This window comes from Lentinus tigrinus (assembly GCF_003813185.1).
Source record: "Lentinus tigrinus ALCF2SS1-7 unplaced genomic scaffold L226scaffold_3, whole genome shotgun sequence".
In the NCBI taxonomy this organism is placed as follows: domain Eukaryota; kingdom Fungi; phylum Basidiomycota; class Agaricomycetes; order Polyporales; family Polyporaceae; genus Lentinus; species Lentinus tigrinus.
The window spans coordinates 1,738,183-1,755,409 of record NW_027137912.1 but is presented as its reverse complement, the minus strand read 5'-3'; the positions used below and the strand labels follow the sequence as shown (position 1 = coordinate 1,755,409).

Genomic DNA, 17,227 nt, shown 5'->3' with positions numbered 1-17,227 from the left:
ATCCTGATGCGCGTTCCCCATCCTCTCATCATCTCATCTCAGACATCTGTTCCCCCACGCTCCCTCATGATGGCCCGTCCTTCCCTTAGGCAGCAGCCTGTACAATATCATCCCTCCCCGGCGGAGAGGGCCGGGTGCGCGTTGAGTGCGCGCCGGCCGACTTCCGTTTCGACACCTCCGCCACGGTATTCGCTGTTCGATCGCATCTGTTCCTGTTCCACCTCGAGTGCGTTCCGCGTGTTCCTCTCTTCGTTTGTCGCGTTCCACGTTGCGTTTCTACTTCTACAGAGCTATATACTTTAGAGATGTTTATTACTTAGGTTCTTGCTACTACTGTTTTGTGTTGTTGCTCGGCGTCGAACGGATACCCCACACTCGTTCCACATATGACCACCCCGCTGTCCCGTGTCTTGTCTCGTCTCTCGTATGTCTTACCAGTAGCGTTGATTACATCGACGGTTCATATGCTCTGCTTGGAGTGCGTGGTGTGACTATCCCACGAGTAGGTCGAAGTGCCCCCTCAATTGGCTTCCGAGTCCTCAAGTTACCGTATCCATCGTACAGCGTGTAGCCTGAAAGCCCGGAAAGTCATACAAACTATCAATAGCATCCACACGCCTGACTAACTATATCCGTGCGTACCCCCGTATGGTACAAGCTTCAAAGCCAGCGGAAGCTTCATAGGTTCCTCGACAATTTGACCTGCGAGTTGCCTGCTAGAATAGTGGGCGTCTCTCCGTGCCTACCTCGATCACAGACCTCGGTTTCGACCGATGGTTTCGACCGACCAGACTTGTAGCGATCGGGTCTCGCACACCGATCATGAAATTCGAAACATGGACAGGTTGATCCTGCAGCGGAACCGAGGTTCCGGACCCGGGGGACGTTAATCCATTGGCTGCGAGGGGCAGGGAGGGGCTCGACTGCGTTCGACTTCGGCACATCGTGTGCATGGATGGTGTGCGGTGGATCGTTCGGGGCTCTGGGATGCAAGTATACGCGCACGGGGTCCAATACGACTGCATCGTGATACAGTGTCGTGAGACAGCCGGGTCAGAGGACGGGCTATCGATTGACCCTGCATAGCTGTGGCGAAGACCTAGCCCGAGCATTCTTGAAGTCCGGTGAGTATGCTTCGTGAACGGAGGCTGGCGAGGTGGGTTGCGCCTGGGATGGGCAGCGGGAGACAATTTGTCGGCCGTTGGTTAGGGTGGGGAGTCTGGGCCGGAGGCGAGTGATGCCCCGCAAAAGTTGGGAGAGGGAGGTCGGACCGGGTTGCCGAGTGGGGAGGGGGCGCGCGGGGGCGCAGCCAATCGCGGGGGGCGCAGAGATTATGTACATGGCCTGCGACTGGCCTGCGAGCACCCACGGCAGCTCCCTCCCAGTCTCCGCCAGAGTCTGGCCATCGCGCCAGGCTCTCCAACCCCTCCAGCGTGCTCTCTCCCGCCCCTTATAACCCACCCCACACTCCCCTTTCCCTCCCAGAACCTACCACCATCCCCCCCGTCCCGCCATGGCCCCTGCTGTCCTCGCACGCACCCTCCCCCTCGCGTCCCGCGCCGTCCTCTCCACCCCTCGCGCCCTCACCGTACAGACTCGCCTCAACTCCACCGATGCCGCCGCCAAGCTCAGTGCTGTCGCGGCCAAGGCGCGCGTAGTCAAGACCCTCCCTGACTTCTCCATGTCCAACAAGGTCCGCAGTCCTTCTCGGGCCCTTCCTGTTCCCCGCTCACCTCGCACCCCCTCTCCCCGCTAGGTCTGCCTCGTCACTGGTGCCGCACGCGGACTTGGCAACGAGTTCTGCCGCGCTTTCGTCCAGTCCGGCTGCACGTCCCTTGCCATTGTCGACCTCAAGGAAGAGGAGGCGGAGCACGCAGCGGAGGAGCTTGTTAAGGCAGCATGCGGTCAGTATCATAGCTTCCCCTCACTCTTCCGTCCCCCTTCTCCCTCCGCTCTCCCCGGCTGTCCCGAACATTGCTGATAAGGTGTGAAGTTGACAGTGAGATGGAACCCAGCGACTACCGCATAATGGGCATTGGCTGTGACGTCTCCTCGGAGCTCTCGGTGCAGCAAGCCTTCAGACGCGTCATGGACACCTATGGCCGCATAGACTCGGTCGTTGCGTCTGCTGGTGCGTCATCGTCCTCTTGAACCTTTCCTCCGCTCCGTCGCTCATTCTCTCGCTCCAGGCATTGTCGAGAACTACTCCGCATTTGAGTGAGTGCGCTTCTACTTCATGCCGATACCCCAGTGCCTGATAGTTTTTGCTCTTCAGCTACCCCTTCGATCGCATAAAGCGACTCTATGATATCAATGTCCACGGCGCATTCTTCACCGCGCGCGAAGCCGCAAGAAACATGATCCCGCAAGGTGGAGGAAGCATCGTACTCGTGGCGAGTATGAGCGCCAACGTCAGTGACCGGTTCCGATCACCATGTGGAGTTCTGTGGTTGACAGTTACCCCGCATTATAGATCGTCAACATCCCGCAGCCGCAGACCCCTTACAACGCCGCAAAAGCTGGTACGTAGCATTGTTTCACTGCGATCTTTGAGCGCACCGCCGAGGATACCCTGCTGACGGTCGTACGACATCCAGCGGTCAAGCACATGGCTGCAAGTTTGGGAGTCGAATGGGCCAAGAAGGGCGTTCGTGTCAACACGCTCAGGTATGGATGACGTCATTGTCTTGGTTCCGGTTTTTTACTCACCAGTGTCTAACCAGTCCAGGATACATGCTCACGAAGCTCACGCGAACCATTCTCGCACACGACACCGAGCTCAAGGTAAAGTTTTGATCAGTGTCGCTCGTGTCTGGTCATCTGCTGATACAGTGACATTTTCCGCAGAAAACTTGGGAAAGCCTTACGCCCATGGGTCGGGTGAGTGCCTTGACTTACTTTTTATATCCCCCCGTCACTCACTTACTTCACAGATGGGCGAGCCAGAAGATCTTGCGGGCGCAATTGTCTTCTTGGCTAGTGATGCTTCACGATTCATGACGGGAGCTGAGATCCGCGTCGACGGCGGTTACTGCATCATCTAAGCCCACAGCATCGTCAAAACTTCGGGTTTTTCGCTCTCCACTGGTTTGGTCGCCTTCGAAATGGACTTACGGCGCGAATGATGTTTAGAACTTTTCCACATAGATGTAACCTACATGCTTTGATTATTCCTCGGGGACAGTGTCGCTCTGCTAACTCGCTCTCTTGTCTTACTTCGATTCCCCGTTCTCACCTGTTTGTTACCCTCACGCTACAAACAAAACATATTGTACCCTAATCGTATTACCAAAATATCCATCACACGCTCTGTTTCCTCACTGAATGTGATATGTGCCCCAAGGAGGATGATCGACGACTCATAGAATATACGTGATAGTATGGCCAGTGGTACGTAGGTATACACCATAAATTATGGATCCCAGCCAGAAAAAAGGACATCATGAGATGGCCGAGCTGTCCACACAATCCCGCGGGGCAATCCCTCTGTATGCGTCGACAATCTCCCTGTCCAGCTTCTCCCACTTCGACAACCTGCCGATACTCTTGACATCCAAGTCAATCACAGTCACTGTTCCAGCGGGTTCCGTGCCTTCCGAGCGAGGACGCATGCGCAAGATGATAGAGCAGTCCTTGAACGACGCCGAGAGCAAATACGCAGCCAGTCGATAGCGCAGCTCGTCCTCAGTCGGGACGGCGTCGCCAGACTCGCCATCCCCAGCCTGCCTCACGAGGTACTCGTCCACGAACCGCGTCCACGCGTCCATGTCCGGGTCCGTCTCGCCCTTCCCGAGCTTGTGCGCGTCGTCTGGGCGGAGCCCCGCCCAGAGCGCCGCCAGCCCTTCGACGTCGAGCGCGTCGAGGGTGCGCTGGAGCGTTGCGAGCGTGCGGAGGACGGGCGTGTGCAAGAGGAGCGGGAGGAGCGCAGCGGTGAACGCGTCACGCGCTTCGTTGAGCGTGTGCGCGGGCGGAGGGGTGTTCTCGGGCGAGGCGGCGGGGAAGAGCTGCTCGGCAAGCGGGGCGAGGGACATCACCTACAGCAACACAGCCCGTAAAATGGGAAGGTAAGAGGTAATTTCGGCATACGTACGTGCATGCATGCGAGGGTAGAGAAAGCACGCACCTCTGCAGTCGGCTTGAGCATCTTGCCCCCGACGAACACGCGCAGGTTGTTCACCGCGCCCCCGCTCCCAATCCAGACGTCCCACAGCGTGTGCAGCGCGCGCGCGACGCGCCCGGCGTCGCCCGAGAAGAGGTCGAGCGGGCAGTAGCCGAGCGAGACGTCCTCGCCCTGCGTGCTCTTGAGGTGCGCGTGCATGCAGAAGCGGCACGTCCGCGTCTTGATCTCGCGCGTCTCGGACGAGAGGTGCTTCGGCGACGGGAGGAAGCCCCATTTGGGCTGTGGTGGGATGCGATGTGGGGCTCAAGGACTTGGCTATGGGGGCAGGCAAGCATGGCGCACCTTGATCTCGACGGCCCACCCCTGTCCCCCGACGAGGTCCGTGGCGAGCACGGCCTTCCTCCTGCCTGTGTCGATCCTATCCTTCGCTCTCCTGTCCAAGGGCCGATGGGGCTCTGTCAGGTCCGCGAGCTCTTGTAGCCAAGTGCGCTCGACGCGCACCGCGTCGAGCCTCGGAAGGTGTTCCTTGGGCACAAGTCGCTCGATCACAGTACGCTGGAACACGATCGTAGGGTCATCCGGCTCCTCAACCTCGCTTTCGAGCTGTGGCTGGCTGTACTTGTCCGGGTCCTCGTGTGCTGGAACGGGGCCTTTGCGGAGTCGGAGCGCAGTGCCGTCGAATTGCGGGTGTGCGGGGCCGGAGTAGGAGAAGACGATGGTCGAGCCGCCCTCGGAGATATACTTCCACTCGTGCGGGGAAGTGTCGACAATGTGGGGGGTCTCGGTGGTCATCGTGGCTTCGCTTGAATGGGGTCTTAGGAGGTGGCTAACAGGCTGCTTGGCGACAAGAGAGAAGAGCGGGGTGCGTACAGGTACAGTATCTCATGATCGATCGAGGACTAGGGACGGGCTGTGCTGAGCGTCTTGAACCCGTCGTGGACCAGGAGCGCTCAATCTGTCTCACAGAGAATGGATCGGGAGAAGGCAGACATCCATAGACCAAGGAAAGGAAGATCGTATCTTACAAGCGTGCAGAAATAGCATCGTCTGAACCTCAGAACACAACTGAACTGCTATTTTGCCCCGTGTCGCCCTCGCCCTCGTCGCCGGTCTTGCGTGCCTTCTTCGCCCACCTCAGCCCGCACGCATTGCAGAGGGTTTTCGGACCCATAGGACCCTGGCGAGCGCAATAAGTACCCGCTTCGCGGTATGCAAAGAACTACGGCTCACCTTTCTCCACTCTGGCGAATCGGTTCTACCACAAGTGACGCACACATGCTGCTCGGCCGCCAGCCTCTTGACCTGAAGGGTGCTCAGCGTATGCTCTCGCTACAGCAACGCGTCACGAGAACGTACCTTCTTCCGAGGTCCATCGTCCTCCACGTCTTGTGTTGCACCCACGTCATAGCTTGTCCGTGTGGCGTCAGCGGCGGCGAAGTTGTCGGAGGTGGTAAAGAAGCTATCGCTCGGGCCTTCAACTGCCTGACTCTGCGCCCGGAGTTGCGCCACGCGCTGCTGTAGTCGTTCGTTCTCCATCTTCAGCTCCAGGAACGTATTCAGCCTACAGCCGGACACAACCACGCGTCAGAACTCCGCGTACGGATGGGCAGGCAGACAGACGTACATGGCTGTATTTCGGCTGGGGTAAGGCTGCGCCATGGCGAAGTAACATTTGAACTCGTCTGTATCTGGCAGATGGTGTGGTCTTCCTCGGATCTCAAAAAGCACTTCCTTCGGCGCCGACGTGTAGTCCCGGGACACGTAGAACTCGTTCTTGCACTGCAGCCGCACATACGCAAGCATCTCCGTCTTGGAACGTATACTCTCTGTAAACGCAGCGCGGAAGTTGCCCCGGTCGTCGGCTGCACGATAAACGCTTCAGAAAGCCACTCCTTGCAGCACACGCCGCGCGACGCACCATTCATGAGGTCTACCAGGTCCCCGTCCACAAGCTCGTCATCCCTCCAGCCCAGCAGCTCCGTAACCGCGTTCCCGCAGTACCACACCTGACACGTCTCCGAGAGGACCAGGATGACGGTGTCGTTGAGCTCGGTGATGAGCAGATCTGCCCACCGCTTGCGCTTTGTGAACTCGAAGACGGGGATCTCCTTGACTGGGCTGAGTGGCTGCTGGACTGGGACGGATGCTGGCTCGGCCATGTCGCTCTGTGCGTGCTGTGGATGCGATGGCTGCGGGCGTAGAGAGCAAGAGGCGAGTGAGCAGGCACCATGGCGGCCCCTGCAGCGGAAGATGGAAGTTTGGACTCCCAATGTGGAGGTCCTGTCACCCTGCCTCCGATCCCTCCCCTAGCGCCATTTCCTTTCCAGGTATACGCAGGCCATCGAAACTCTATTCTCAACAACCGGCAAAGGCCGACGCTCAAAGTCCACCATACGCAGCCACTGCAGAACAAAGCATGTTGGGCGCAGATATCATGGCCAGTAGCATACAGCGTAATACAAACAGCGCAGCATGGATAGCAGCGAGACCAGCAAAAACAGTTACACAACCCTCCGCACAGCCTACTCCGACACAGAGAACCCCTCGAAAAACTCGCTGAAGTCACAAATTTGCTCGTGCGGGGAAACCCCTCCCGCAGGCATGTTGCCCTCGTCCGGCGGCGAACCAGGGTCCGAGTACCCACTCGCCGTGCTTGCCACGCTCTGTGTCCGCGCCATCTGCATCATGTCGAGGACCGCGGTGGCGCCAGCGCCGCATGTCTTGTACCCGGCCGGAGGCATGCGGGCAAAGTACTCCATTTGAATCGGCTCGCCCATCGGTGTGCCTACGTAGGAAGACACGGCTGACTGGGCGCGTGTGAGGGGAGGCGTGGTCGAGTAATGCCCCGGCCCTGTCTCTATGGAGAGCGCGTTGAGGCGTTGCTCCAGCCCCGTGCTCTGGACGGGAGGACGAGTGATGGACACGACCGGCCGGGGCGGCTGCGATGTCGTTTCTTGAGAATCCGTGTAAGACCTCGTGTGGATGTGCGCCGGGTTCCTGCAGCCAATCGTGTAGTCAGTATTCAACGCTGCCGTCACGCCAGAACACGGGCAGTCTGTTAACGAGAAGCAGATTGATGGCTTACTGCGAGTAATGGCCGGATGCTGTGTAGTGCGCTGGATGACTCTGAGAACGTTGCTGCATGACGGGTGGTTGCAAGTAGTTGTAGTATGGCGATGAGTTCTGAGGTGACGGTAGGCCGGTATACTCGGCCTGTTGTGCGGCGTAGGCCGGAGGCTGGAGGCTAGAAGCATGCGAGTAGAAGTAGCTGGCGGGAGGCTGAGATGGACCAGGAAGCGAGAAACCTTGCGCGTGAGCACGATGATCTTGGCGGACAGCAGCGTAGTCGACCATGTGGGTGGGGCCTTGAGCAGGAGCAGACAGAGAGCGTGTTGCCAGGAACTGAGGGTAGTACGGAGGCGAGATTTCCAGCGACAAAGGGCCAATAGCAGCGCCACTGTTCGGGGCAAGCACAGAGTTGTCCGTTGGGGAGGCGTCCATCGAGTCTCCGTGATCTTCCTGCAACTTCAAATTCTGTAGGGACACCAAGGGCAGGGACCGCTCCGTCTTCGACACTTTGGTGCCGCGGTTCTCCGGAGCGTAGACACAATCGATACTCCGATTGATACAACGTTTGCATTTGGGTTTTGTGCCGGTACACTGTCCCGTCGAGTTGAAAGAGATGTAGTACGCTCGTGGCAAGGATCGACAGTAACGCACCTTGATCTTCCTCTTCCTGCACGCTTCGCACGCCTGTGCCACCCTCTGCCGCGGCCGGTACATTGGCGCAACGAACAACGCGCGTCTCCGGATCTCCAGCAGTACCTGCTCTGAAGGATTGACGTAGACGAATGGATCCTTGCGTCCAGAGGCGGGTTTGGCGGCTGACTTCGAGTGACCAGATGGCTCCGACACAGAGACGGTGGGCTTGAGCTGCTGAGGGGGTACGGGTTGCTGAACCTCAGCAATATGCATAGCCTGAGCGTGCTGATGGGCCGCAGTATAGAGGTCGTCCTGGATCGTGTGGCTCGTGGGGAACGGATACCGAACCTGGGCTACGCCTTGCATGGCAGATTCGGCCAGGTGTTGCAAATAGCCGCCTTGAGCTTGGAGCTGCATCAGGGCGTGCGGGTTCACCGGCGTCCATCCAAGCTGGGGCGTATAGACAAACTGCGGGACGAAGGTTTCTCCAGACGTGGATGAGGATGCTGGTTTCTCGATGCGGTTGGTGGACTTGGAGGACGACATGCGGACTCCAGCGAGTGCATCGGGCGGGAGAACGCTGTTGGAGACCTGCATCTTCGGGACCGACGGAGGTAAACAAAAGAACAGAGAAAAGCTAGGAGGGTCCGCGAAAGCGATGGAAGAGAACACACGAACGTCGAAACACACGAACGTCGACATAGAACGGGGGCTGACAAGGTTGACGTACCTCTCGGGGGCTGACGGTCCATTCGATCCCACCAGCCTGAGCGATATGGTCATGGTCGGCTGAGTTCTCATACTCTAGCACAGTAAATTGGGTTATCCGCAACGTGCAATTGTCGATGGAAGGAGTCGGGTCGTGGCCAAGAGGCAAAAGGGGAACTCCATGTGACGCGCCTAGGACGCGTCAGCACGTGGATGTGACCTACCGTGTTTGAGAATGGAAAGAGTCCTGAGGCGCTCCAGGACCGCGCTGCACTCCGGTCTGAATCGCCGTAGCTAGCAGATTTCACTGACTAACCTCCGTGCAAGACAATCGCCTACGGAGGTCATGGGCACATTATTGGCGGCAACGGACGATGCAAGAGCCGACGATATCGATCAGTCCCACAGTAAGTAGTACTCTCAGCCTTCAGGCGACGAAGTTCGGGCCTGGGGTGACGTTCAAAGTCAATATTACAGGTCAGTAAGCGCAACTCTTGCTGGATCATATAGGCCCCTGATCTTACTCTCGTTTCTTCGTTTGTAGGCTTACGCGTATATTCGAGCGGGGATATCGTCATCGCCATGCTCAGGGTCAACTGTGTCTCCAGAGACCGACGTGCCCTAGTAGGCTCTGCAACATGATATGCACCTCGCCTTGATGGCCCCCGGAGGACCCATGCACGGCATGCCAGCCGCATGCCATGCAACCCATATTCTTCGAGCGCCAGCCGCCCACACCGGTCCCAGATAAAAGGCAGTAGTCGCGCCGGCACACGTTCCTCAGGTCCATCGCTGATCGTCGACTTCACGTTCGCATTCACACTCCTTTTGCTCACCGCCCCGGTCCTCGTTTTCTGTATATCTGTTTCGACCTTCGCCCCACATTGATTTAACGAACACCACGACGACATGTACTCCACTCCACTTGCCGTCCTCGGTCTCATCTACGCTTCTGTGGTCACAGGCATGACCCTCCAGCGGCGCGCTGTAGACTTCTTCGACCCCGCGCACGGCGGGGGGACCATGTTTGATAACGCTACCTTCGGCGGCGAACCCTTGAACGTGAGTGTACCTCCGAGTACCCAGCGCCCCGTTGCCATCCACTTGTATTGACCAGCGATCACTTTCATCTGCAGGTCATTATCTCCGGATTAAGCTCTCCAGACGTGCTTACTGACGACGGAGTGCTGAAGTACGCGAAGGCGAACGGTTTGTGCGTTTCTCCATCTGCATACTCCTCCGATGCTCCCACACTGACCGCCGGTTCGTCGCCGCTCGCGCACAGTTCTCAGGAGTGTTTCGGCTTCCACCTCGGGGCTCCACAGACTGCGAATCTCGGCGACGGGCACAACTCCAAGAATCAGACGGTCGAGTTCCGTCAGGACTTCGGGAACTCGGACTTCGGGAGCTGCTTCGAGAGTCTCTTTGGCGGAAACCACTTCATCATTGGATAGCTCGGCGTGTGTGTCGTACTGACCGACGTTCTGCAGGATCTTCCGTCAGGATGGACCCTCTGCGAACAGCGGCGCTCTCTTCCTTGCGTACGTTCTGCTGCATTCCAGATGCGTTGGTCTGAGGTCCACTAACCTGGCTTTGAATTACAGCGCTTCGAAAGAGAAGGACGCATCCAAGAATCATGACCTCATTGACGACGGATACAACATTGGACGGTCCGTCGTGAACCTCGTCTTCATCCGTTATGTGAGGATGCTGAAACACCTTGCAGGAACGAGCTTGTGGCGGCCGCGGTAGGTACGAAGAGCCACGACGGCGTGACGTACAATACTGTTGCGAGAAACATAACCGGAATGATGCCCGCGGGCAGCAACGGCGTCAACCATGGTATGTCGACGTGTATAATGTCCAGCAAGACCCGAATATTGACTTTTCCTGACACAGGTATCGCGGTCGATGGTGTTGTCACGCTGTTGACTGTGTCTATACAGTAAATGGCCTCGCCGTGTAGTCCGCAATTACATATTGTTGTCTGCTGTCACAATGTGCGGAACCGGTGGCTATTATTTCTGTGAGGTGTGTAGTCCTTGTCCCTCTCGGAAACAGATCAGATGCACAGCAACTCCCCACACTGCAACTGCATATTGCCGGATACCACCATCTCTGCGATCTCACTCGTGAGCTTGAAGGCGAACATGCATTCTATCGGCATCGTTTTGAAGGAGGACGCCACCCATCCGATGTCGAGCTACTATTACTTCACAACCTTCACAACTTGCTTGACGTCGCCTATGTTACATTCAACACTTTGTGGTCTTTCCGAGACAAGCATATCGTAGAAGTATCCAACACCATTGTCTTGCGTGAAGGTTGCATTGTTACGTCACGTGAATACCTAATGCCGCAGCATAGAAGTGAACCGCATAATAGGCGATGGAAGTTGCCCATGCACCACCTCATCCGAGTCCATGCCTGCGTGGATTCACAATCCTCTTACTGACTGTCTTCGTTGCTAGTGGAGGACGGTATGTCATTTCCACGTCTCCGCGTGAACCTCATCATAAATGAACCTGAGCAGTAGTCGTCACACAGACTCCGACGACCTGTTCGCGCTCACGGGTACTGGCAGCCAGGATCCAAACCAACCATCTCTCGCATCGGACTGGTCCACAACATACAGTATCATAAGCATCTGACAAGATGATACGCCTCACCGACCTTCCTGACGACATTTTGGAGGAGATCTTCCAAGCAATGCGCGATATCATGCGTTTTCCGGGTGAGCCACCTTCAAATGTGCGTATACCAGTCAATTGCTGTGCATGGCCATCCTAACAATACGACGACACACGCTCAGGTACCTTTGCTGCAATTTCAAGAGGACAGTGTCAGCAGCTACTCTGCAAATCCAGATCGCAAGGTCGTGCCCTTGTGGGCCAATGTCCTTATACTCTCACATGTCTGCACCCATTGGCGTGAGCTCATGCTCTACCGACCACGACTGTGGACGTTCATCCGCGTTACGAGCTCGTTCTCAAGCAGAATCATGGCCAACGAGATGATCGAGCGATCTGGCCACTTCCCGTTATCCATCCTCTTCACCAATGAACACTCCCGCGATCAAGACCGGGCTTTCCTCGACCTTCTCGGCATCGCCAGCGTCATCGGCGACCACTCCGAGCGCATACAAGAGCTCGGACTCATCCTACGAGCTCCGCACGCCGGGCTAATCCTCGATTCCATGCTTTCCAATTCCCGCGTTCCCCGCCTGGAGAAGTTATGGCTCGACACTGGCGGTGATGCTTTTGGCCTCAACCTAGCCTCTCCTATCTCCCTGTTTGACACCATGGTCCCGCCCCTGCGCGTCCTGCATGTCCACCGGATACCGATCCAGTGGCTCCCCTTCGAAGAGCTCGTACACCTCGAACTCACGTGGTGCGCCTCTCCGCCCCTCCCTGCGCTTCTTGAAACACTCCGATGCAGCCCTTTTCTGCAAACACTCATCTTGCACACCTTCCCGGCAAAAAGCGCAGACAACGGGAGCCAAGATGGCCTCGGCGAATATGGCTTTGGTGCCATCGGTGCCGCAATGCTGCCATGTCTACGCCAACTGCAGCTGCGAGTCGATACATTTTTCACAGCCGCATTCTCCGTCCTCCCCTACATCACATTCCCGCCATCGACCGCAGTGCGGCTCTCGTTCACAGATTGGATCGCATCCGGTCGGCCAGTGTACGAGGACTGCGAGTCTCTCACGGTCCTCGCCTGCAACGTCGAGCACGCCATCTTCACCCTCAACGGCAACCACGTGTACTTCGCGTCGGAGAATCCGTCTCTCAGTGTTGATTACGGGGTGGCGACCCACGAAAGCGAGGAGTCGATCCTGCCACTCGGTCGTCTGTGCGAGGGCTTCCTTGCGGTCCCGCTTCCGGCGCTAAAAACCCTGTTCATGGTCATATATGTAGATGGTCTAGTCCTCACTCACTCACGCCTCGCCCGCCTCTTCCAGGCCATCCCTTCCCTTCAGCGACTGGCGGTGAACGTGCATCCCATGGATTCCGCGCAAGTGTTCACCGCGCTTGCGACGGTCGTGAAGGACGAGCACGGGAATGAGGGCGTTCTCTGTCCGGAGCTGAAGGAATTCGCTATCACCTGGCGGGGCAGGCCGTCCGCAGACGATTTCTGGAATTTGGAACGATGCTGCTACTTCCGCGCGTCCAAGGGTCGTGGACTGGCCAAGTTAGAGACGGTCCCCTTCCCTCCTATAGTGCAGGAGGTTTTGGAGCAATCGGTCCCCTCGGTAGTTGCTGTTGGGTATCGTCAGTAGATCTATAAAGTGAAGAGGCCAAAGTAAGTCATGTCTTCTGCGATCGTGTACGATACGTCTACCTTACCACTGAATAATAACCCAATGACAAACAAGTATTGCTTGAATGTCTCGGCCATGTTGCGTCAGGTTACTCCCTCCGATAAGAGCGGATCATCAGGACAACGCTTAAGGCTGCGGCCTTGGGGAGACCGAAGGATGACAATGGTGTTGTGCCAGTAGTCGAGCGATGATTACACATACACATGATATGTTACATCTAGCTATCTAGCTATGGCTTGCGTTGAGGCTCCGTGGGTATCCAATACCATCCAATCAGAGAAGCGTCTCGCCTGCAAAGTGGATGAGTCGGGCCGAGCAAGGGAACTCAAATGGCAAGATTTACCAAGCGCGGATCTAGCAAGTGAACAGCCGACAGCAATGGTCTGCTTTACGGACTCCTGGTCCGCGAGCGACGGGTTGACCTCCTGCAAACAGGTGAGTACCGAACGCATACATCGCGGTCTACCGAGCTTACCATAATGTCCAGCGCAACGAGGCATCCTGTTTCGTAGACCGACTCGCAGATGTAGTGACCCTCTCTGAACGTCAGGCCGCCACGAACGGGGGTTCCAGTGGAGGGCGCGACCGAGGGATCAAGCGCGTCAACGTCGAAGCTGAGGTGGATTGGGAGCTTGCGCCCAGGGTTCACATGGTCGAGCGCCATCTCGACGACGCGCCCGATGCCGTACTTGTCGACCTCGTGCATGCTGAATGCCTTGATGCCATGCTCCTTGAGGATGCGGCGCTCGCCATGGTCGACGTCACGGAGGCCAATGTACACGAGCCGGTGGGGCTTGAGGAGCGGCTTCACCCAAGAAAACTCGTCTACCTTGGGCCCGATCCCAAGCAGGAAAGAGAGGGGCATACCGTGGATGTTCCCTTCGGAGCGAGGTTAGCACAGATAAGGTGCGTGCAAGCAGTCAGAGAAGCGTACCGGAGTCCGTGGTTTCGGCGGTGTTGATGTCAGCATGTGCGTCTACCCAGATCACGCATGCATCGGGATACTTCCTGTGGAACGTCAATATGATAGGTCCCGCAAGGATTGTGGTCAGTGTGTCAGAGACGGGACGTACTCCAGAGTACCTGAGATGGTGCCCATTGCCTGCGGTGCCGAAGATGAGTTACGCCGAGGAAGCGTCGGAGGCCACGTACGAGAGAATGATCGCCACCGAGCGTAAGGGGAAGCTGGCCCTTCTTTGCATGATCTCCGACGACTTGAGCGACGGCCTTGCAGACGCGCGACACGAGCCGAGGGTTCTTGAGCTTTCCGATGGGCGGGTCATTCTCGGCATCGATCTCTTCGAACTGGTGGTGGCCATCGTACTGAACCTGCCAGCCAAGCTCAGAGAGCTGCTCTGGCAACCCAGCCTCCACGATGCGGATGGGACCTTTGTCCACCCCGAGCTTTGCCTGGACGGGATGTGGTCAGCAGCAGAGTATTAGATGGTCCACGCATTGCGAGGCCTACCTGGCCACCTCTAAAATCGGACCGAACGCGAGTGAGATGCGTGGCGTTTGTCGTGCGACACTGCTCACCTAAAGGGGCATCCGACAATCTACTGACTTGTTCAGAGGCGAGGGACAACGTTTCGAAGCAGAAGGCAATGCTTACCGCGACGGACTTTGGGTCGGGAAGGAAGCGGGAGACGGAGGACTCGAGATGGGATGCCATTGCGGGTGTGTGGGTGGCAGAGAGCGCGAGCGGGGGACAAGAGCGATGTACGGAGGATGGGAGGCCAAGTCCGCAAGGGCAGCGTTTTAAGAAGCGTTATGGGCGCCTGCGATCATTGCTGAACGAAGGTCCGGATGGATGACGCGTGTCCCGTGACCGTCGCGCTTGATCTAATCTAATCTGGGCAGCTAAGAATACGCAGCTTGGAGGAGCCCATCACCAGTGACCGCGCAGGACGACGGAAGGACGCCGTTGTGTCATAGCCAGCAGCGTGCCCCCGCCTCCAGGCAACAGTACTTGATCCATCATTGGCTCTTCTCTGATTCGCACCCCGATATATAACTATATAGCCTCGCCGCACCCTAGCATGCCCTCCCATCTCTCCCTGCATCCCCCACCATGTCTGGCACCTCCACCCCCGTCTCCAGGTCCGGCAGGTCCACCCCTCTGCACCTCCGCGACATTGTGAGCATTAGCGTTTAGCTCAACCCGCCCACGTCTGTAACCATTCGCAGGTCCACGAGGTCGTGAGGCACTACCGCCATGAGAAGGATTCAGAGGCACACAGAGTACGTTCGGCCCTCCATGGCTGAATTCATGTGTGGGTTATTCATGAATCTCGAGCACAGATCTTCCGTCAATCCGCAGGTCATAAACCGAAGACCGCTTCCGGTCTCCTCCCCCAGACCGTCAACCCCGACGAGGAGACCATCCCGGGTATCGAGCACCCCGGTAGCACTGGCGTCATCTACTGCTCCGACCGTGCCATGGCCAACGGCTTCTCCTACGCGTCCTCGCACGAGTGGGCCAACCTTGGCCAAGGGGCGCCTGAGGTCGGGCAGCTCCCAGATGCCCCTCCTCGCCCCACCAGCATCCCTCTTCCCGAGGACTCCCTCGAATACGCGCCCACGACCGGTGTCAAGGGTCAGTTCTAACAGACCACATCAGATATATGCGCGCCACTGATGTACATCTCGGACGCTATAGCACTGCGCGAGGCCGTGGCCACCCTCTATAACCAGCAGTACCGCCAGGGCAAGCTCAGCCAGTATACCTATGAAAATGTCTGCATCGTGCCCGGCGGTCGGGCGGGTCTTTCTCGTGTCGCTGCCGTCATAGGTGACGTGTATTGCGTGAGTGCATGCAGCATTGAACCTAGGCGGCGAGTGAAAGCTAAATTGAGGAATACCACAGTCTTACCAGGTTCCCGATTACACCGCATACGATCAGGTTCTGAGCGCGTTCAAGCGTCTTGTCCCAGTACCAACGGCGTAAGTCTCTCTCCAACCTTGGCAGTGAATACACGATGGATTGACGTGATTGTCAGTCTGGACGAGAACAACAAGTACGGCCTCGACGTGAACCAGATCAAACGGGACATACGCACGCAGGGCCTAGAGGTCATCATTGCCTCCAACCCGCGCAACCCGACTGGTCAGGTCATCAAAGGCCAGGAGTTGAAGGAGCTCGTCGACACTTGCCGGGACGCCTCGGCGACGCTCATATTGGACGAGGTAAGCCTCCCGTTCAAATAATCGGGGGACGCTTGTGAACAGCCGCGTACGCAGTTCTACTCGTGGTACAACTATGAAGACGACCCGGAGCTCGGCAAGTCCATCTCCTCCGCTGAATACATCGACAATGTCAATCACGATGCGGTCGTCATCGTCAATGGTCTCACCAAAGTGAGGTGGATGATATGATCCATGCTATGCAGATGCTGATAGTTCGCTGCAGAACTGGCGTCTTCCCGGCTGGCGGGTCTGTTGGGTCCTTGGTCCGAAGAACCTGATCACTGCTCTCTCACAATCCGGCTCGTTCCTCGACGGAGGCGCCAACCACCCGTACGTCTCTCCTCGTGCCTCCAATTTTGCCGACCAGACTGACATCCCCTCTAGACTCCAGCTCGCTGCCGTCCCTCTCCTCGACCCTGACCGCGTCCACCAGGAGAAGGTCGCGCTCCAAAAGCACTTCAAGCACAAGCGCGACCACGTCCTCAAGCGGCTCGAGGAGCTCGGGCTGAAAGTGGCCGTCCCGCCCGTCGCGACGTTCTACATCTGGCTGAACCTCGAGCACCTGCCCGCGCCGCTCAACAACGGGCTGACGTTCTTCGAGGAGCTGCTCAAGGAGAAGACGATCGTCATCCCCGGCATCTTCTTCGACATCAACCCCGCGCACCGCCGGAACCTCTTCCACTCGCCGTGCCACCACTTTGTGCGCCTGTCGTTTGGGCCCCCGCTCGAGGACCTCGACAAGGGCCTCGATGCGATCGGGCGCGTGCTCAGGAAGGCGAAGAAGGAGGGCGGGCATGCCTTTGGGCACAGCTACAAGAAGAGCATCGATGGCGGGCACCAGCTCGACAAGTTCGTCTAAATCCGGAAACCTCCCAGCCCCAACCCAACCTCGTATATACCCCCATCCCGATAAGACGATCGCACTACAACTGTGCATGACAGGAAACGAGATGACGCACGCGTTACGCTTCTGGGACCCATACGCGCAAACAGGTCTTGGCATAGATAAGTACAGACACCGGAGGAAGTTTCTTCGCCAAGGGTGGCACAGGCGGGAGCTTGGCCTTCGCTTGACGTCACGATGTACCAATGTTATTTGTATATCTAGCAGCACGCTTTCGTGCTATGGAAGAGTTTTGTTCATCACGACCCCGTCCGGGAGCATACTCACAAGTCCAGTGAATATT

General features: G+C 57.4%; 9 protein-coding genes across 9 annotated transcripts; 4 read left to right on the top strand and 5 right to left on the bottom strand.

The window, feature by feature from the left end:
* The first annotated feature begins 1,287 nt into the window (after positions 1-1,287).
* L226DRAFT_530561 (NAD-P-binding protein) lies at positions 1,288-3,422 on the top strand. The gene is made up of 10 exons (XM_067679890.1): positions 1,288-1,693; positions 1,757-1,904; positions 1,994-2,131; positions 2,190-2,217; positions 2,276-2,411; positions 2,474-2,522; positions 2,598-2,667; positions 2,724-2,784; positions 2,848-2,880; positions 2,934-3,422. The coding sequence occupies exons 1-10, from the start codon at positions 1,514-1,516 to the stop codon at positions 3,042-3,044; spliced, it is 954 nt and encodes a 317-aa protein (XP_067540968.1). The 5' UTR covers positions 1,288-1,513; the 3' UTR covers positions 3,045-3,422.
* An 18-nt stretch (positions 3,423-3,440) lies between these two features.
* On the bottom strand, positions 3,441-5,013 carry L226DRAFT_500870 (uncharacterized protein; the record flags this gene model as incomplete). The annotated part of the gene is made up of 3 exons (XM_067677799.1): positions 4,463-5,013; positions 4,124-4,399; positions 3,441-3,980 (listed from the first exon to the last, which is right to left on the bottom strand). The coding sequence occupies exons 1-3, from the start codon at positions 4,910-4,912 to the stop codon at positions 3,441-3,443; spliced, it is 1,266 nt and encodes a 421-aa protein (XP_067540967.1). The 5' UTR covers positions 4,913-5,013.
* Positions 5,014-5,091: 78 nt separating this feature from the next.
* L226DRAFT_479142 (uncharacterized protein) lies at positions 5,092-6,422 on the bottom strand. The gene is made up of 5 exons (XM_067676832.1): positions 6,039-6,422; positions 5,745-5,982; positions 5,477-5,681; positions 5,351-5,422; positions 5,092-5,297 (listed from the first exon to the last, which is right to left on the bottom strand). Exons 1-5 carry the CDS (start codon positions 6,277-6,279, stop codon positions 5,175-5,177), a joined length of 879 nt encoding a protein of 292 aa, XP_067540966.1. The 5' UTR covers positions 6,280-6,422; the 3' UTR covers positions 5,092-5,174.
* A 620-nt stretch (positions 6,423-7,042) lies between these two features.
* Positions 7,043-8,657, bottom strand: L226DRAFT_199579 (uncharacterized protein). The gene is made up of 3 exons (XM_067672808.1): positions 8,553-8,657; positions 7,841-8,419; positions 7,043-7,780 (listed from the first exon to the last, which is right to left on the bottom strand). The coding sequence occupies exons 2-3, from the start codon at positions 8,417-8,419 to the stop codon at positions 7,202-7,204; spliced, it is 1,158 nt and encodes a 385-aa protein (XP_067540965.1). The 5' UTR covers positions 8,553-8,657; the 3' UTR covers positions 7,043-7,201.
* Positions 8,658-8,974: 317 nt separating this feature from the next.
* L226DRAFT_550422 (uncharacterized protein) lies at positions 8,975-10,479 on the top strand (the record flags this gene model as incomplete). Its single annotated transcript, XM_067682749.1, has 8 exons — positions 8,975-9,007; positions 9,075-9,592; positions 9,667-9,743; positions 9,816-9,902; positions 10,021-10,071; positions 10,135-10,200; positions 10,257-10,372; positions 10,430-10,479. The coding sequence occupies exons 2-8, from the start codon at positions 9,440-9,442 to the stop codon at positions 10,477-10,479; spliced, it is 600 nt and encodes a 199-aa protein (XP_067540964.1). The 5' UTR covers positions 8,975-9,007; positions 9,075-9,439.
* A 450-nt stretch (positions 10,480-10,929) lies between these two features.
* L226DRAFT_609298 (uncharacterized protein) lies at positions 10,930-13,115 on the top strand. The gene is made up of 4 exons (XM_067686042.1): positions 10,930-11,010; positions 11,064-11,281; positions 11,343-12,835; positions 12,908-13,115. Exons 2-3 carry the CDS (start codon positions 11,186-11,188, stop codon positions 12,810-12,812), a joined length of 1,566 nt encoding a protein of 521 aa, XP_067540963.1. The 5' UTR covers positions 10,930-11,010; positions 11,064-11,185; the 3' UTR covers positions 12,813-12,835; positions 12,908-13,115.
* On the bottom strand, positions 12,976-14,615 carry L226DRAFT_530556 (Ureohydrolase). Its single transcript, XM_067679889.1, has 9 exons — positions 14,467-14,615; positions 14,391-14,410; positions 14,323-14,332; positions 14,007-14,264; positions 13,928-13,956; positions 13,789-13,862; positions 13,330-13,733; positions 13,198-13,279; positions 12,976-13,144 (listed from the first exon to the last, which is right to left on the bottom strand). The coding sequence occupies exons 1-9, from the start codon at positions 14,524-14,526 to the stop codon at positions 13,128-13,130; spliced, it is 954 nt and encodes a 317-aa protein (XP_067540962.1). The 5' UTR covers positions 14,527-14,615; the 3' UTR covers positions 12,976-13,127.
* On the bottom strand, positions 14,615-14,996 carry L226DRAFT_199405 (uncharacterized protein). Its single transcript, XM_067672807.1, has one exon. The coding sequence runs from the start codon at positions 14,915-14,917 to the stop codon at positions 14,702-14,704; it is 216 nt and encodes a 71-aa protein (XP_067540961.1). The 5' UTR covers positions 14,918-14,996; the 3' UTR covers positions 14,615-14,701.
* Positions 14,780-17,219, top strand: L226DRAFT_550420 (aminotransferase). The gene is made up of 9 exons (XM_067682748.1): positions 14,780-14,991; positions 15,042-15,095; positions 15,156-15,450; positions 15,514-15,659; positions 15,721-15,797; positions 15,854-16,040; positions 16,095-16,211; positions 16,264-16,370; positions 16,425-17,219. The coding sequence occupies exons 1-9, from the start codon at positions 14,926-14,928 to the stop codon at positions 16,897-16,899; spliced, it is 1,524 nt and encodes a 507-aa protein (XP_067540960.1). The 5' UTR covers positions 14,780-14,925; the 3' UTR covers positions 16,900-17,219.
* The last annotated feature ends 8 nt before the right edge of the window (positions 17,220-17,227 follow it).

Bases quoted from the DNA above. Each gene is read 5' to 3' on its own strand.
- L226DRAFT_530561 (XM_067679890.1), top strand. From the start codon at position 1,514: ATGGCCCCTGCTGTCCTCGCACGCACCCTCCCCCTCGCGTCCCGCGCC. The intron at 2,218-2,275 runs GTGAGTGCGCTT...TTTGCTCTTCAG, and splicing joins GAGAACTACTCCGCATTTGA to CTACCCCTTCGATCGCATAA. The intron at 2,785-2,847 runs GTAAAGTTTTGA...CATTTTCCGCAG, and splicing joins CACACGACACCGAGCTCAAG to AAAACTTGGGAAAGCCTTAC.
- L226DRAFT_479142 (XM_067676832.1), bottom strand. From the start codon at position 6,279: ATGGCCGAGCCAGCATCCGTCCCAGTCCAGCAGCCACTCAGCCCAGTC. The intron at 5,983-6,038 runs GTGCGTCGCGCG...TTTATCGTGCAG, and splicing joins CCTGGTAGACCTCATGAATG to CCGACGACCGGGGCAACTTC. The intron at 5,423-5,476 runs GTACGTTCTCGT...AGCACCCTTCAG, and splicing joins ACGATGGACCTCGGAAGAAG to GTCAAGAGGCTGGCGGCCGA.
- L226DRAFT_199579 (XM_067672808.1), bottom strand. From the start codon at position 8,419: ATGCAGGTCTCCAACAGCGTTCTCCCGCCCGATGCACTCGCTGGAGTC. The intron at 7,781-7,840 runs GTGCGTTACTGT...TCGACGGGACAG, and splicing joins GCAGGAAGAGGAAGATCAAG to TGTACCGGCACAAAACCCAA.
- L226DRAFT_609298 (XM_067686042.1), top strand. From the start codon at position 11,186: ATGATACGCCTCACCGACCTTCCTGACGACATTTTGGAGGAGATCTTC. The intron at 11,282-11,342 runs GTGCGTATACCA...ACACACGCTCAG, and splicing joins CGGGTGAGCCACCTTCAAAT to GTACCTTTGCTGCAATTTCA.
- L226DRAFT_530556 (XM_067679889.1), bottom strand. From the start codon at position 14,526: ATGGCATCCCATCTCGAGTCCTCCGTCTCCCGCTTCCTTCCCGACCCA. The intron at 14,411-14,466 runs GTAAGCATTGCC...ACAAGTCAGTAG, and splicing joins CCGACCCAAAGTCCGTCGCG to ATTGTCGGATGCCCCTTTAG. The intron at 13,734-13,788 runs GTACGCTTCTCT...CTCGCTCCGAAG, and splicing joins CGCCGAAACCACGGACTCCG to GGAACATCCACGGTATGCCC.
- L226DRAFT_199405 (XM_067672807.1), bottom strand. From the start codon at position 14,917: ATGCAGGGAGAGATGGGAGGGCATGCTAGGGTGCGGCGAGGCTATATA.
- L226DRAFT_550420 (XM_067682748.1), top strand. From the start codon at position 14,926: ATGTCTGGCACCTCCACCCCCGTCTCCAGGTCCGGCAGGTCCACCCCT. The intron at 14,992-15,041 runs GTGAGCATTAGC...AACCATTCGCAG, and splicing joins CTCTGCACCTCCGCGACATT to GTCCACGAGGTCGTGAGGCA. The intron at 16,371-16,424 runs GTACGTCTCTCC...CATCCCCTCTAG, and splicing joins GACGGAGGCGCCAACCACCC to ACTCCAGCTCGCTGCCGTCC.